The sequence below is a fragment of the Gracilinanus agilis genome, chromosome 1 (assembly GCF_016433145.1).
Source record: "Gracilinanus agilis isolate LMUSP501 chromosome 1, AgileGrace, whole genome shotgun sequence".
NCBI lineage: Eukaryota > Metazoa > Chordata > Mammalia > Didelphimorphia > Didelphidae > Gracilinanus > Gracilinanus agilis.
The window spans coordinates 759384515-759399202 of record NC_058130.1 but is presented as its reverse complement, the minus strand read 5'-3'; the positions used below and the strand labels follow the sequence as shown (position 1 = coordinate 759399202).

Here is a 14688-nt window from a genome sequence, read left to right as displayed (position 1 = left end):
TGAACCAGAAGTGGAAAAATGGAAACAAAAGTTTTTAAAGCAAAACAGATCAATGGGGTTATGGGTATCATCTGAAGGAAAACCCCTATTGCATAGAAGTTCTTATCATGAAATATACTTATCCATTCATAAGAGTGGTCACTTTGGCACTCAGGGTATTGAAGACTCTGTTAAAAAGGTATGGAAAGCCCCTGATATAACCATCCTATCCTTTAGAGTGTGTGCAGCCTGTCACACTCAACTTACTTTTCATGACAAAGCTTTTGGTGAGAGTCCTCTGGCTTACATGCCTTTTGAGCATTTGCAAATTGACTTTGTTACCTTGTATAAGGCTGGATATCATAAAGTTTGTCTGGCTACAACAACTTTTGTTGCTGAGGTGCTCTTAAGGGAGATCATCCCTAGCTTTGCCCCACCAGCACAAATTGATTTTGATGGGGGCACTCATTTTACTATTTCTGTTTTGTCTCAGATTTATTTTTTGTTTGGGGATAACTCCCCAAACCCTTTGTACCCTATGACCCCCAGAGCTCAGACCAAATAGGGAGAATGAATAGAGATCATAAAAATATTATTTTCACTACTGTATTCCCCACCTCCACATTTCAATGGATGGTACATATAAATACATGCCTTTTATGGCTATTAAAGTCTCATCCTCAAAGAAGAGAGGATTTCCCATGGGGCTTTGTGACCCCTGGATGGTTTTATAATTTCATCTGGTAGGAGGGGAGGATTCCCTATGGGGCTTGGTAACCCCTGGGCAGTTTTATTTTTGTAACTCTTCAGTTTACCCTTCCACCAGGATGATAACCTAGGTTCTTGGTGACATTTTAGACCCAAAAGGTCTTCATCAGCAGTACAGAGGCTTTTCTGGGTTCTCCTGCAAATTTTGGAATGATGGCAGTAATAGACTGTTGGAAATATCTCACCTGAGGTTGAAAAATTAGCTAGATCTGGGGAACTTGTGACAAATATCCATGAGCTTCAAAAGTTTTTAAATGACACACAGCAAGTGGCTATAGAGATTCATGTGAATCCTAATGATTAGAGGGTTTGTAGTTGTCAAGTATGCTCTTATGATTTGGAGGATTTTGGTACTTCTTAGAATCTGCATTAGTTGTTGTACTACTGTTTGTAAAAAGCTTTTACCTGGTAAAAATTATGCTCACTTACACTGTGAATCATGGTCAATTTAAAAAAGAAATAGATCTCACTTTTGAGTGAGAAGCCTTTGTGTTGTACCTCTATTTAGCTGACATATTGTCATGGAACATGAATTATGAATTTTTTGTTTTTTTAAAATTTTTATTATTTTTCTTTATATTTGAAATAGGCTATTTGATTTTTTTTCCTTTTTTTGTACTTGAAGTACATGGAATTAGTATTAATGTTTTTTTTATTTTAAAGGATAAGTTTACAATATCTACTAGTCCTGATATCAATGCATACCCAAAAGCTTTCAACTATGGAAACCTGCCATTGATTGTTAAATATTATGGGACTTTTACTAATAATTGCATCTGATTTCAGAATAAGGGATCACAAAAGAGCCACTGCACAGTGCCAAGAAGCACAAGGTCAAGGAGACCAACAATCCAATCCCTATGGGATTGATGAGGATTTATGCCAAGACAGAGTACTTGTTTTGTGGTTTGAAAAACCAGCTGTTTGACAGCTTCAGAGGCAGAACTCCCTCATGCCAGATCCCTACAAGTACCTTAGTTTGGATTTGGTTTTGGCTGCCCTATCCCTGAGACTGAAGGTAAAATCAGACCAGGGAATCATATTTCCCCTTTTCCTCAGAATCCAGTCCCTTCTCGCTTATAGTATGGCAATTTTCTGTAGTTCTGGCTGCCATTGGATAAGTGTGATATTGCTGCAATTGTCCTGTAGGCTTGTAGGATCTAAATCCCTTTAATTGGGCCTTACTTGTGATTCAAGGACCTGTTGCAGGATTATTTTTTTAACTTATAATTTTATACACATAAGATTTTGATATATATTTTCCCAGAATTTAATTTGTTCTCCTCTATATTTTTTTGGTGTTTATGGTTTTCTTTTAACAATTGATTCATATATCTTATAACTCAGCCATGTAACCCAGGGTGATTTTGGTATTGGTCAACACCCTCCTCAGAGGGGATTATATAATTATCCCAAAATCCAAGGTTTAAAATCTTTCAGAAAAATTTGGGGGAAAAAAAACTCGCCAACACCCCAAATCAAGAAAGCAGATCTTTTGAAAAAGGTGCATAAGAATGCCAGGGGAAATCACACACTGCATTGAAAGATCTAGAGTGAACTTTGAGATATAATGGACTGAAAGGGGGTTGAACACATTTATTCTGAATGTAAACTCTTATGCCAAAGGGATATATTGGGAAAGCAGGGACAGAAGGAAATGGAATCATTTGGAATGGAAAGAGAATGAAGATGTCTCTTGTAGGTAAATATTTTGGGAAAAATCTCTGCTTTAATGTCTGTGAAAACAAATAGGAACACTACAAAATGGAGAAGCACACAAATGATTCTCATCAGTTCCCTTCCCCACCACTGAAAAATAGCAATCATTTACATAGAGCTTACTATGTCAGCCACTGTGCTAAGCATTGTGTAACTATCATTTATCCTATATAATGGGTGCTATTATCCACATTCTACAGACACAGGCTAACAGATTTACATACTTAATAAATTTCTGAGACCATATTTGTACTAGTCTTCTGATTCCAGACCTGGTGTTCTCTCCAGTGTACCAAGATGAGAGTCAAAATCTGAAAGTCATTTAAAGACTTTTGAAGACAACACTTTAAGCATTGGTACTTGCTGGGAATTCTTGTCCTTGGATATAATCAACCAAGGAGGCTTCTGCCAAATATATCTATAGAGAGCTTTGACCCTCTCTTAAGCATCAAGCCTGCCTGGTGGATACAGCTGGAGTTTTCTTTTCTTACCTATAGAATACAGATTTGAATGAATAAATCACATATTGGTGGTATGTCCAAGAGTGAGGTTCAGAGTATAGCTGATTGACAGATAATGTGGAGTGAGAGGTCCTCCAGAGTGACTAAATCCCATTGACAGATGAAAATTCATGGGAGCAACATGCTGTGAATATGAAGAAGATACTTGGTCTCAGCAACATGGAACTTGAGCTTTCACTGAACCATGAGAGGAAATGATACATTGGTGTTTTATTCATAATTCCATAGCTTATTGATTGGTATTAAGTCACCATCATTATTTACAAACTCACAGGAAAGAGCACAGATAGTATCATGAGATCTTTGTTCTGACAAGTATACATGGCTGTAGTAGTATATATATTTATTAAATGACGTTACATAAAACCCACTAAATGCATTGAGAACTTTACAAGAGCAATGGGGAAGGGTGGAGAGTGGGGAACAGGGAAATATATCCTTGTTTCTCCATTTTGCAAACCTAGGGGATGAAGCTAAAGCATGTAATACAAATAGGAATGGATTATTTAACTTTATTGTTGAAGACAGGCATATGCATATGCACAGGACTAGTAATGAGTATCTCTCTCCATAGGGCTAGGATTTACAGATAGTCATCCCAAGGTTCTGGGATTCTAATCCAAATCAATTCTGAGTAGAGCAAAGGAAAGCATTACCTTCCATGATCTTAGAGCCCATGAGATGCTGAAGACACAAGGAAAATCGAGTAGGGTTGTTTTCAGAAGTCACCGAGGTAATAGTTACTTCTAGTTGCCTGTTTCAGATATCAATCACACTGACTAGGGTAATGAGTCAAGGGCCTGGGCAGAGAACTAGGTCTGTTGGTAGAGACAAAAAAATCATGGTGGGAGAAGAGGATAATATTCTCTCTCTTCATATTCATAAACCAATGACTGGAAGCAGCAATTCTTCTGTGTCCTTAGGTACCAAGTGGCAATGTGAAGAATAGTTGAGGGGTTCTGGATTAATGCAACCCAAGTATACATCAGAGATTGAAACAAGGCAATTTCTTTAGCCCACAGAAGGATGGAAAATAAAACCATTCTCATCTTTGTTTTTCTAAGATTAAGGAATTAGATTTCCCCCTCCTGCTTCTATCTTTAGAACTTATTTTCCAATCAAATACCTTTCCTAAGAATTAGTGGAAACCCTCAGACTCCATAATCATGGTAACAAGTCACGTCCAAATACTTAAAATATGTCTAATGGATGTTGGCTGTTTGTCACTGGGAAATGGACTGAAAGGTTATGACTGCAACTGCCAAGGTACTTAGAATTTGAACTGTCCATGGTAGCTGGAGCATTAGTAGTACAAGGATGTTGTTATCCAAAGCAATTATAAGATGGGGATAACTGAAGTAAGGCAGGTAAAAATAGTACCCTTGTTTCTTTCCCCTAAAAATAAAATTAGATAAACCACAAGGACTTTGACCCTTAAGAATGAATTGTTTACCTTGATATTCTGGTGATAATGTTCTTGAACTAGGGAGTTCTTATCCACTTGCATGCAAGATGCCAAAATTAATCTTCTGCATTTGCTCAGAGAGAATCCCTATTTCCATTTCAGAACTGTTTGCTTGACTCTGGCTGGAGGAGGAGTTGCTTTGCTGAGGACTACCCTTCTCCTTGCTGCTGGACTGAGAAGGATGGAATCACCTTGCTTCTTTTTCCACTCTGCTCTACATTAGTGTCCACATCAATACCCAGAGAGCTAAGGGTAGCTACCACACTTTCATCAACATTCTTCAGGAAAGTGATAATGGGGTCCTGTTGTGAATTAGTACTAGGTTGTTCTGTTTCTAGATTTAGGTGGATTCACACTAATTTGTGCCTGTAGAGCATTCTGATTCATGGGGTCTGGAGGAAAGTCTCCCCAGCAGCCTGGCATCCACCCAAAAAAAGGGGAAAGGCCCATGTCTCATCTTCTAAAGCCAACATCTATGCTCTTTGTGACTATCTTTGCCCTCACAGGTGCTAGAGAGTTTGTAATTGGGCAGATGATACACTGGAAATGATTCCCTACCACTGCCCCATTGTAGCCATCACTGATCACATTGGGGTACATGATGCTTGTGGGAACCTGATGGACATGGAGGACAATGCTCCTACTCATCTTCAGGATTTACATTGCCTTTTCCAGCAGATATTTCTTTTCTGTAATCAGTAGAAAACCTGGAAGCCCCTGGGCTAAATTTTCAGGACTACTACATGAAGTAGACCAAGCAGTTGAGAATGTTCAGGTGAAATAGTGGATCTTGAGGACCATCTCCTCTTTTGCTCATCAGGTAGGCTTTGACTGTCAGTTGCTCCATGGTCAGCTCCAGTGCTAGAAATGGGACATGGACAAATGGATTGTTTATATGGCAGGCACATACAATTGAACTCAGGACTCAAAGACATAGACAGATGAGCATGCAGAGAGTTTAGGATGGAGAAAAAATGGACACAAGCAGGAGCATCAAGACAATGGCTCGCTCTCTTCAACCACCCTTTTGAGCTTCCCAAATAACTGAGCTAGCTCTGACAATGCATGCATCAAACTGACCGTCTTTTGTGTACATCTCTGGAAAGGATACTGCCCAAATTAGTGAACTTATCTGCAGCATTCAAAAAAATTACACCATTTTCTGTAACTGATGCACAAATGGTGCAGGGCCAACTGATAGAGAACCTCTGTTTTATTGGTGTTAATTGGTTGGGCCAAAATTAGCAGAAGTGCTAGAATTAATCCATACTTTGTTATATTTCAAATTTAGAGGCTACATTCAGTGCACAATCCTGGAACAAAAAAGTCTTTTACCAACTCTCCCTTTACTCTGTCTTGATTTATAACCTTTTCAGGTGGTATCTAGACTTGATGCTGTTTTGGACTTTGATGAACATGTCTAAAATATCAAAAAAGTCTTGCCTTACTTGGTGACTGGGAAAGTGAGAGACCATCATCCATTATCCAGGACGTGTGCAAGCATGCTGGCATAGAAATGGCTTACAATACCGATGAACTTCCTTTAATGCCGAAATTTCATAATTATATTCCATAAAACTTCATGACTATATATATATATATATATATATAATATTCCTTGACTTGGCCAATGACTGATACTGACTTCTGGCATACCATGTCAACTATCCCTTAGCCCTTTCTGAAATCACACTGGCTCTGGTAGATGACTATCTTTCACGGAAAGTATTAGTCAATTAAAGAGGAATCCGGCAATGACTGGCATTGTCATTTTCTATTTAGTAGCTTCTGAATTACTCCATTTTTTCAAACTAATCCTTCTATCTGAGTTTTCTGGCCCAGATGAGTAAATGTGGTGCTACATATCAAATCTCTGAAAGCTGCTATTTTTCTGCTTCACTGTTGCCAGCTGTGTGTTGGCACAGAATTGAATCCAAGTCAGCAATAAACTGTTTCATGTATAAAGAAGGGCTCTCTGATCTATTGACATTGAGTCTTCTGATATTCATCTTGCCTTGGAACCACAAACTTTTAAAAATGTGAATAAATCAAAACAACTCTGAGGTACCACCTCACACCTTGCAGATTGGCTAACATGACAGCAAAGGAAAGTACAGAATATTGGAGGGGATGTGACAAAAATGGGACATTAATGCATTGCTGGTGGAGTTGTGAATTGATCCAACCATTCTGGATAACAGTTTGGAACTATGCCCACAGGGCGCCTAAAGGACTATCTGCCCTTTGATCCAGCCATAACACTACTGGGTTTATACCCCAAAGAGATCATAGGGGAAAAAGGCATGTATAAAAATATTTATAGCTGCACTCTTTGTAATGGAAAAACCTGGGGAAAGAGGATATGCCTTTCAATTGGGGAATGACTGAAAAAATTGTGGTATCTGTTGGTGATGGAATACTCTTATGCTCAAAGGAATAATGACCTGGACGAATTCCGTGTGAACTGGAATGACCTCCAGGAAAGGAACAGAGCCAGAAGAATATTATACATAGAGACTGAAAATTATGGTGAATACCAAATGTAATTGTAATACAAATGGCGATGCAATGATCCAGGACAATTCTGAGGGACTTATGAAAAGGAAGACTATTTACATTCAGAGGAGGAACTGTGGGAGTAGAAAGAGTAGAAAGATAGAAGAAAAACAACTCCTTGAACACATGGGTTGATGTGGATATGGTTTGGGATGTAGACTCTAAACAACCACCCCAGTACAACTGTCAATATGGAAATAGGTCTTGATCAGTGACATATGTAAAACCCAGTGGAAATATATGTTGGCAGGAGGTGTGGTGGAATAGAGAGAGAACATGAAGCATGTAACCATGGAAAATTTTTCTAAAAAAAAAGTTTAAAGTTTACAGCTAAACAAACAAATAATAAAATGTGAATATTAAGCTTGGAGGGGATAAGTTTGTGATCAATTCAGCGTCGTGTGTTGCTTTAATCCAGCGGTTCCCAAACTTTTTTGGCCTACTGACCTCTTTTCAGATCAAATATTAGCCCCCTGGAAATTAATTTTTAAATTTTAATAGCAATTAATAAGAAAGATAAATACACTTGTGGCCATCACCGCACCCCAGATCACTGCAGCACCCACCAGGGGGTGGTAGCACCCACTTTGGGAATCACTGCTTTAATCATTATCACATCCTGTCTCTCTTCTCCTTACAAGGGCATAGGCTGTTAAATGTCAATGTTTTCTGCAGTGGCACAGTTGCATTTAGGTAAACAGAATACAGTGCTGGTGATAGTCATGAAATGCACAAGTGTTATATGGGTATAAGAGGTCTAGAGAAATGATAATATAGGTGGAGGAGGGATTGTATGCCCAGCCCTAAGCTGGTAGTAGCTGGTAAGGGAGAAAGCACACTTTCCTCTCACAGGCCTCTATGCAGTTGTTGTAATTTATGTCTCTCCTCCCTGACAGGCTTGGTTGAATACTCTTGTCAGCTACCCTTTCTACCAGTTTGCCCAGGCAGGGATCCCCTGAGAGGTCATGTGGATAGTTAACCTCACTAGGTCCCAACCTGAGATTGGAATAGTTGTTGATGAGGGCTATTGCTGCTTAGCTATTGGATAATGGTATAATCTGATTACCTATTGATCTCCCCTTCCCAAGGACTTTGGTATAATCACCATTCAGGAAAGGTACTTGATGGTAAATACTATTTAAATCTATGAATGGGATTAGGAAACAAGGGAATAGGATTGAGGATTCTATTGCTAAATATTTAGGCTAATAATCTAGGTTATTGATCAAGCTCTGGAGATTGCTAGGTTTAGTAGAAACTGGAGGTTCTTCACCCTCTCACTAACTCTGACCTGACTTGGCCACAGCCAAGCCAGAGATTAAGGAAGGCTATTTGATGATCTTGATTTATTATATCAGTAAACTCTCTCAGCTCTATTAACAAGGATGGTGATTGCTCTCTAGCTCTCTCAGTAGGATAATAGATTACAGGTTTCAGGCCTTCACCTCCCAACTTCCCAAGGCCCTGCTCCAATCTGAGCCCTCTTGTCTTGTCACGTGGGTGTATTTATAGAGCTGGGGCCAACTGCTTTTTGCCCTTGGCTCATGGCACCTGGGGACATTCCAAGGTTCTAAACTGCTGGTCCAGTCATTCAAAGTGGCATCCATCTTATCCCAGATAATCATTTCAACACAAGTCTTCAGGAGTACATGATCACTGCTGTTACTGTTTCTGATTCCATTCCTCCCAAGGACCCCTGGCCTTATTTCTGTTTTCTCTGGCATTAAAGTCACCCAGAATTAAAAGCTTGTCCTCTTTTGGCATATTGCTGAGGGTATCCAAATACTCAGTACAGTACACATAAAAGAAAAATGAATGATATATGGAGAAATTATCTCCTATGAAAAAGCCTGTACTTTCTCACCACTGTAGCCCAAGAGATATGTCAAACACACCTCACACATTGTCTCTAAGAAAAGATGTATGGTGGGCATGGAAATCCATTATCAACTTTGTGATCTCAAAGCATATAAAATGAACACAGCCCAAAATCTGACCAGAGCAATCTTTATGATGCCTGACTCTGGCTGAAACCCTGATTTTACTCTCATACATCTCAGTCATTCAGTCATGTCACAGATACTGTCTAGGCACTGAGATTTTTGGGGACCTGTGGGAGTCTTTTATGCATGACATGAATACGACTGAAAGTTTTAAACATGGGCAATCTAAAGTATTCAATATATAACCTTCCTCAGGGTATCAATTGTTGGAACACAACTCTTTCCCTCTTCCTCGTTTTCATTGCTTCTCCTAGACATGACCATCTAATACTGATTTGGTATTTCTAGATGATAAAGGAAAGGATAGATGGTAAAGGATAACCAAAGGAAATGCTGTCCTCTTACATTACTGGAGAAGAGAGATAAGTGAAAGGCTATTATGAAAGAGGACATTCAGCAAGCAGTTACTATGGTGTGTTCCTGTGCCATGAGATCAATTGTAGTATAATAGAACATGATAATCAGTGTCTCTATTCATTTCTCTTATCCATTTCCCTTTTATCAGTTAAAAATTTAAGTTAACTTGTAGCTGCATTCATTGCACAATAAAACTACAGTATTTCAACATTCTAGTTATACTGATTTTGATTCTTAGCCGTTAAAGTAACTTCTGCTTAATCAATGACTTCATATCAGTAATGAGTCATACACTGTACAAAAATTATAATCTTGGTATGTGGTCTTACAACATTCAGTAGTTTCTAATTCTTTACTCCAAGTAAAGAGTTAAATTGCAATCCCCAGAAGTTCTTTTTCTGGAGCAATTATTGATGCTTTAAGATAATAGAGCTTTCTGAGGGGTTCCTTGTAGAAACCTGAACCCTCTCTTCCTTGTGTCTGGTTTGTTCTCTGCTCCTGATGTAGAAACTGCTTCCTGTCACTGACACTGTGGGAATACTACTAAGACATAGATGAAAAGTTCAAATCTCCTGAACTTCCACAATGAGTGTCATCCCAATTGATGGAAAAAGAGAGAAAAGATGGATTTAGATAGATTTGCATTCTTCCCTTCCCACCTCTTCCACATGATTTTCTTCTCAGGGTTTTTTCTGGGACTGTGCTTCTATTATAAACTGACTTTACACCAGGAGTAATACTTTTTGTTTGAGAAAATACCCACAGGATATAGACTAGTTGAAGGCCCCAGATTCAACAAAAGTGTTCTCACAAGATAAAATAATTAGGGCTAGAAGGCTTGTTTAATATTTAAATAGGGTAGAGTAATTAACTTAGCTGATCCAAACCCTTACTGGAGTGCAGTGATGGGCAAACTTTTTAAAGAGGGGACCAAAGAAAGGAAATGCTCATCTGTCAGTCTGTTTCTAAGGCAACTCTTTCAAAGTTTCATTGTATTGTATCCTCATTATATTAGTCAGATTAGGAATAATGTCATGCAGGTGGGATAGAACATTTTAGGAAGCAGCATCTGGCCCACGTGCTGTGGTTTGCCCATCACTGCTCTAGTGGAATGAAATATAGCTTCATTTTATTTCTAATTCTTTATTAGAGGGATGAATGAGGACATAGATGCTTCTAGTTTCCTTTTTTTTTACTTCAAGATTTATTATATTTCTAAGGTATCTTTCTGATTCAGAGACCAACCACTGTGCAGGATGTTAGGGACTGCTATATTTTCCTGCATGAGCTCCCATCCTCTGGGGATCCTGGGAAGGATAGTGGATGGGGCCTGGAATTCGCATGAAGGGAGGAGGTGGTCCCATTGGGTGGAACATGTGTGGTCCAAAACCTGGTGGGGGTGGAGGTGCAATTCCAGGAGGTGGGGGCAGGGCAATATTAACCACTGCTGGAGGACCACTGGGAGGGAGATTAAAATAATTGGCAGAGGCTTCTTCTTCAATTGCTGGAGGAGGAGGAAGAACTCCAGGAAGTCCTGGAACAGGCTCCAGCTTAATTCCAGAGGCTGTGGTTCCTTCTTTTTCCTTTTCTTTTCCTCTGGCTGCCTGGGATCTTCCCCATTTCACATTAAGCCTTTGCCCATTTATGATCAATTTGTTAAAGGACTTCTCAGCAGCCATCTCTGCAGCTTGCCTTGTGGCAAACTGGATGAAAGCACACTGCTGTATCTGTACAACTGTTATTGTTTGGATTTCACCAAACTGGTAAAAATGTTTTCTGAGATCTGTCTCACTGACTGTATCTCCAAGACCCCCAACATATAGTGTGGTGATGGTCTTATCATCTGGGGGGTCCAGACACGGCATTGTTGAAGCCCTCTTCAAAAGCTTGTCAGCCACAGGATCATTAATGCCATAATATCGATTTTTGATATTCTGAAGAGCAAGAGGATCATCAGGATCTGTAGGCTTCTCGTGTCTATATGGACACTCCTCTCCCCTTTTACATTCTCCTTTCACCCAGAAGGAACAAATATGAGGACGATTCCGTTTGTAGTAAGGGGTGGTCCGAGCCAATTTGAGCAGCATGTCACTGGTAGCTGTAGCCTTCCCAAGAACACCAACTGGTCGGGTTCCATCAGAGTTAGAAATCTCTCGCTCGACATTCTGCATATAGTATTCTTTGTTTACATCAGACTTCGGTATGTCATCTTTAAAGGACAGTCCTGCATCACGGACCTGAATAGGTAAGCCATATCCTAGGTCCAAAAGGCAGGTCTGACACACATTTTTTAGCTTGCTGCAGGTTTGGCACACTTCGGTCTTCTTAAAACGCATGCGAACACCAGGGCACCAGCGGAACACTGTGAATGGCCTGGCACAAATTTTGCATTCTTTTCCATACTTTTCTTTGGTCATCCGAATGTAGGGATTTTCTCCAAGGCACGTCTGACACAGAATAGGGAAGTCCGAGTCCTCCCAGTTCTGCCTGTTGTAGGTGTTGGAGCCCAGAGATGTCGCCATCTTGGAAGTGGCTGCTTCTAGCTTTCTAAATAGTTTCTAGAGGAAAGAAATGTGAATTAAGACTTTATACTGACAGTTCAATGATAATATCTATTCTACTCCAAACTCCTTAAAAGTATTCCTTCAGAAATAGGTTTTGAATGATAATATATGTATAACCCAGTGCAATTGCTTGTCAACTCCTGGAAAGGGGAGAAAAGTGGGGAGGGAGACAACATGAATCATGTAACCATGGAAAAAAAATTTTAGGATAAAATTTAAGATAAAAGAAAGTATTTCTTTAACATGAGGTCCTCCCCTGCAAGTAAGTAAATTAAAGCAATGATAGTCCTCATATATTGGGTTTTTATTAACTTTCTTTTGTTCTCCAGGCATTTGCCATATTAGCAAGACAGAAAAAATTATTGAACTTCTTAATTGATACTCAATGGTAGAAACTGCTGAAAGCTATCCAACATCTCCAGGAAATCTGATAAGGATGACTTAGGTGATAAAGAAGTGGGACACAGAAGACGTCTATCAGCTCATGCTGCTGCTGTGTTCTTGGCAATCAGCTTGGGATTTTATTATATACTATATACAAAACCCATTTCACACAAAAACACAAAGAAACTTTGCAGTTGCACAGTAATACAAATTATGTCATATCAAAGCACAAAAAACATTAGTGGCTTCAAGTAACCCTGGAATAGAACAAGTTCCAAGGCTGTATTCTAACCACCTTATCAGAAAGCTAAGTCTGGGAATACTTTTCTTGGGCAGAAAGGCCCTGCTGGAGGAGGTTTTGATTAGATTTTGGCCTTGACTGTCTAAAATCAGTATTGAGTCCAAGCAGCTACATTTTTAACAAAGAAAGAAGTTGTTAACCTCTTGACTTCTGGTTTGCTAAGAACTTAGTTTTCTAATAAGAATATGTTTTTCCAATAAGAAAAGGTATGGATCAGAAAAGGAGTCAAGATTTTTATCTTAGATAACCCATCTTGTCTGGCTCTGACTAGCAGAGTAGAAGGGTCAACACAGGGTTTTGCTGGGCTGCATTGACCTTTTGATGTGGGGTCCAGATAAAAATATCTGTTTGAGACTCTGTTTCTCTTATTGGCCTCCCACAAGAAACTAGTTTGGGGACAGCTAATTCCAAATGCTGGGCTCTAGGTCACTGGAAAAATAAGAAATATCATGGGTTAATTATTCATTCTTGATACCTTAGACTACCCATCTCATTTCATATTTTGTCAGGAACTTCAAGATCATTCTTGTGTTCCTTGTAATTCCTGGCATACTGTCTTGCATGACACTGAATAAGACTGAAGGTTCTGAACATAGGTAATCTAAAGTCTCAGTGCCTACAGGAAATTAGCATTATTAGATTGCAGAATTATTAGAATACCACACTTTCCCCTCTCCTTTGTTTTCAATGATTCTCACAGAAATTCCTGTCTAATATTGATTTGGTAGTTCTGGCTGGTGAAGGATAATTGAAGGAAAGACCATCTTGTTATATGGGAGAGAGATTTTTGAGTCCTATTAAAGGGGACATAATTCTAGCAGTTCTAATACTATTCCATAAGATCAACTGCAGTGTAATAAAATATGTTGATTTTCATTTCTCTATCCATTTCTCTTTTTCTATATCAACCCTATTAGGTTAGGTTGTCAATTCTAGTTATATTAATTTTTATTTTTGTTCTTGTCTGTCAGTAGACATTAATTCATTGCTGATGTGTCATTCTTAAATCTGTAGTCAGTGGCATAAATATATAAAAAGAAATAATTGTTTTACATGTAATGTTTGGTGCTCCTAATTCTTTACTCAGAATAAAGGATATAACTTGTAACCTTTTGGAATCCCTTTTTTTGGAGTGTTTAAGATGTTCTCTTAGGTAGTAGAGTTTTATGATGGGTACCTCATAAAATTCTGGAGTTCACTTCCCTAGCCTCAGAAATTCAGGGCCTTTTATAGTGACTTCTTGATTCCTCTCCTTCTCACAGGGGCCAATCACAGCTTCCAAATAGTCTAGCACTGCCCAGGGGGCAGTGTTTGTGGGAACCAGTGCACAGCTCCTGGAGGGGTGAATACTCATTGAAAGGGTTCACAGTTTCTGAAGGTGTGAACTTTTTTTAACTGTTTGAATTTAAAAAAAGGGTGGAGCTCTCCAAGTATCTTGCTGACTTCTCATCTAGTCAGATGAGGTAGGGTGTGAATTCACTAAGTGGTTTGTGAGCTCCTCCACCTAGTTTAAGCTTGTGTTGATTCCAACTAGGCAAAGAGAATAAAGGATTCCCTTTTCACAAGTGTGAACTCAAAGAGAACCAAGAATTTCCTTTTATAGAACCCACTATGCTTAAGTCAATTATAAGTTATGAAGGAGATGAGGACCAAGAAATCAAGCTTCTCTTGCCAAATATAAAGAGAATTTGCCAAATTCTACCAAATACTTAAAGGAAATATCTGGGGGAGGTAGTATAAAACAGTGCCTAGTCCAAATAGTATGATCCTTTTAAGTGATTTCTAAATATCTCTATTACACCTCTCTTGATCTCTTTAATTTAAAACACAGAGTAACTAGATTATTTGAAGAAGCTTTTCATCTAGAGAAGGAATAGGAGGCAGTCTGGAGTTAGTCTTTCAGTGATGTGATTGAAACAGGATGATAAATGGATACTATAATAACTAAAATTATGAGACCGGTAGTAGCTTAATAACTTAATTAAATCAAAGTAGTAGTAGTAAAGAGAGGGAAAGGGGAAAGAAGTAGAGAGATACTTAATTTTCTAATCTATGACTGCCATTTATGGGC

At 38.9% G+C, this 14688-nt stretch overlaps 1 protein-coding gene across 1 annotated transcript; it reads right to left on the bottom strand.

Annotated features, from left to right (window-relative positions):
- Window positions 1-10627: 10627 nt before the first annotated feature.
- Window positions 10628-11890, bottom strand: LOC123232373 (pre-mRNA-splicing factor RBM22-like). Its single transcript, XM_044658801.1, has one exon. It carries the CDS (start codon window positions 11888-11890, stop codon window positions 10628-10630), a length of 1263 nt encoding a protein of 420 aa, XP_044514736.1.
- Between the last annotated feature and the right edge of the window lie 2798 nt (window positions 11891-14688).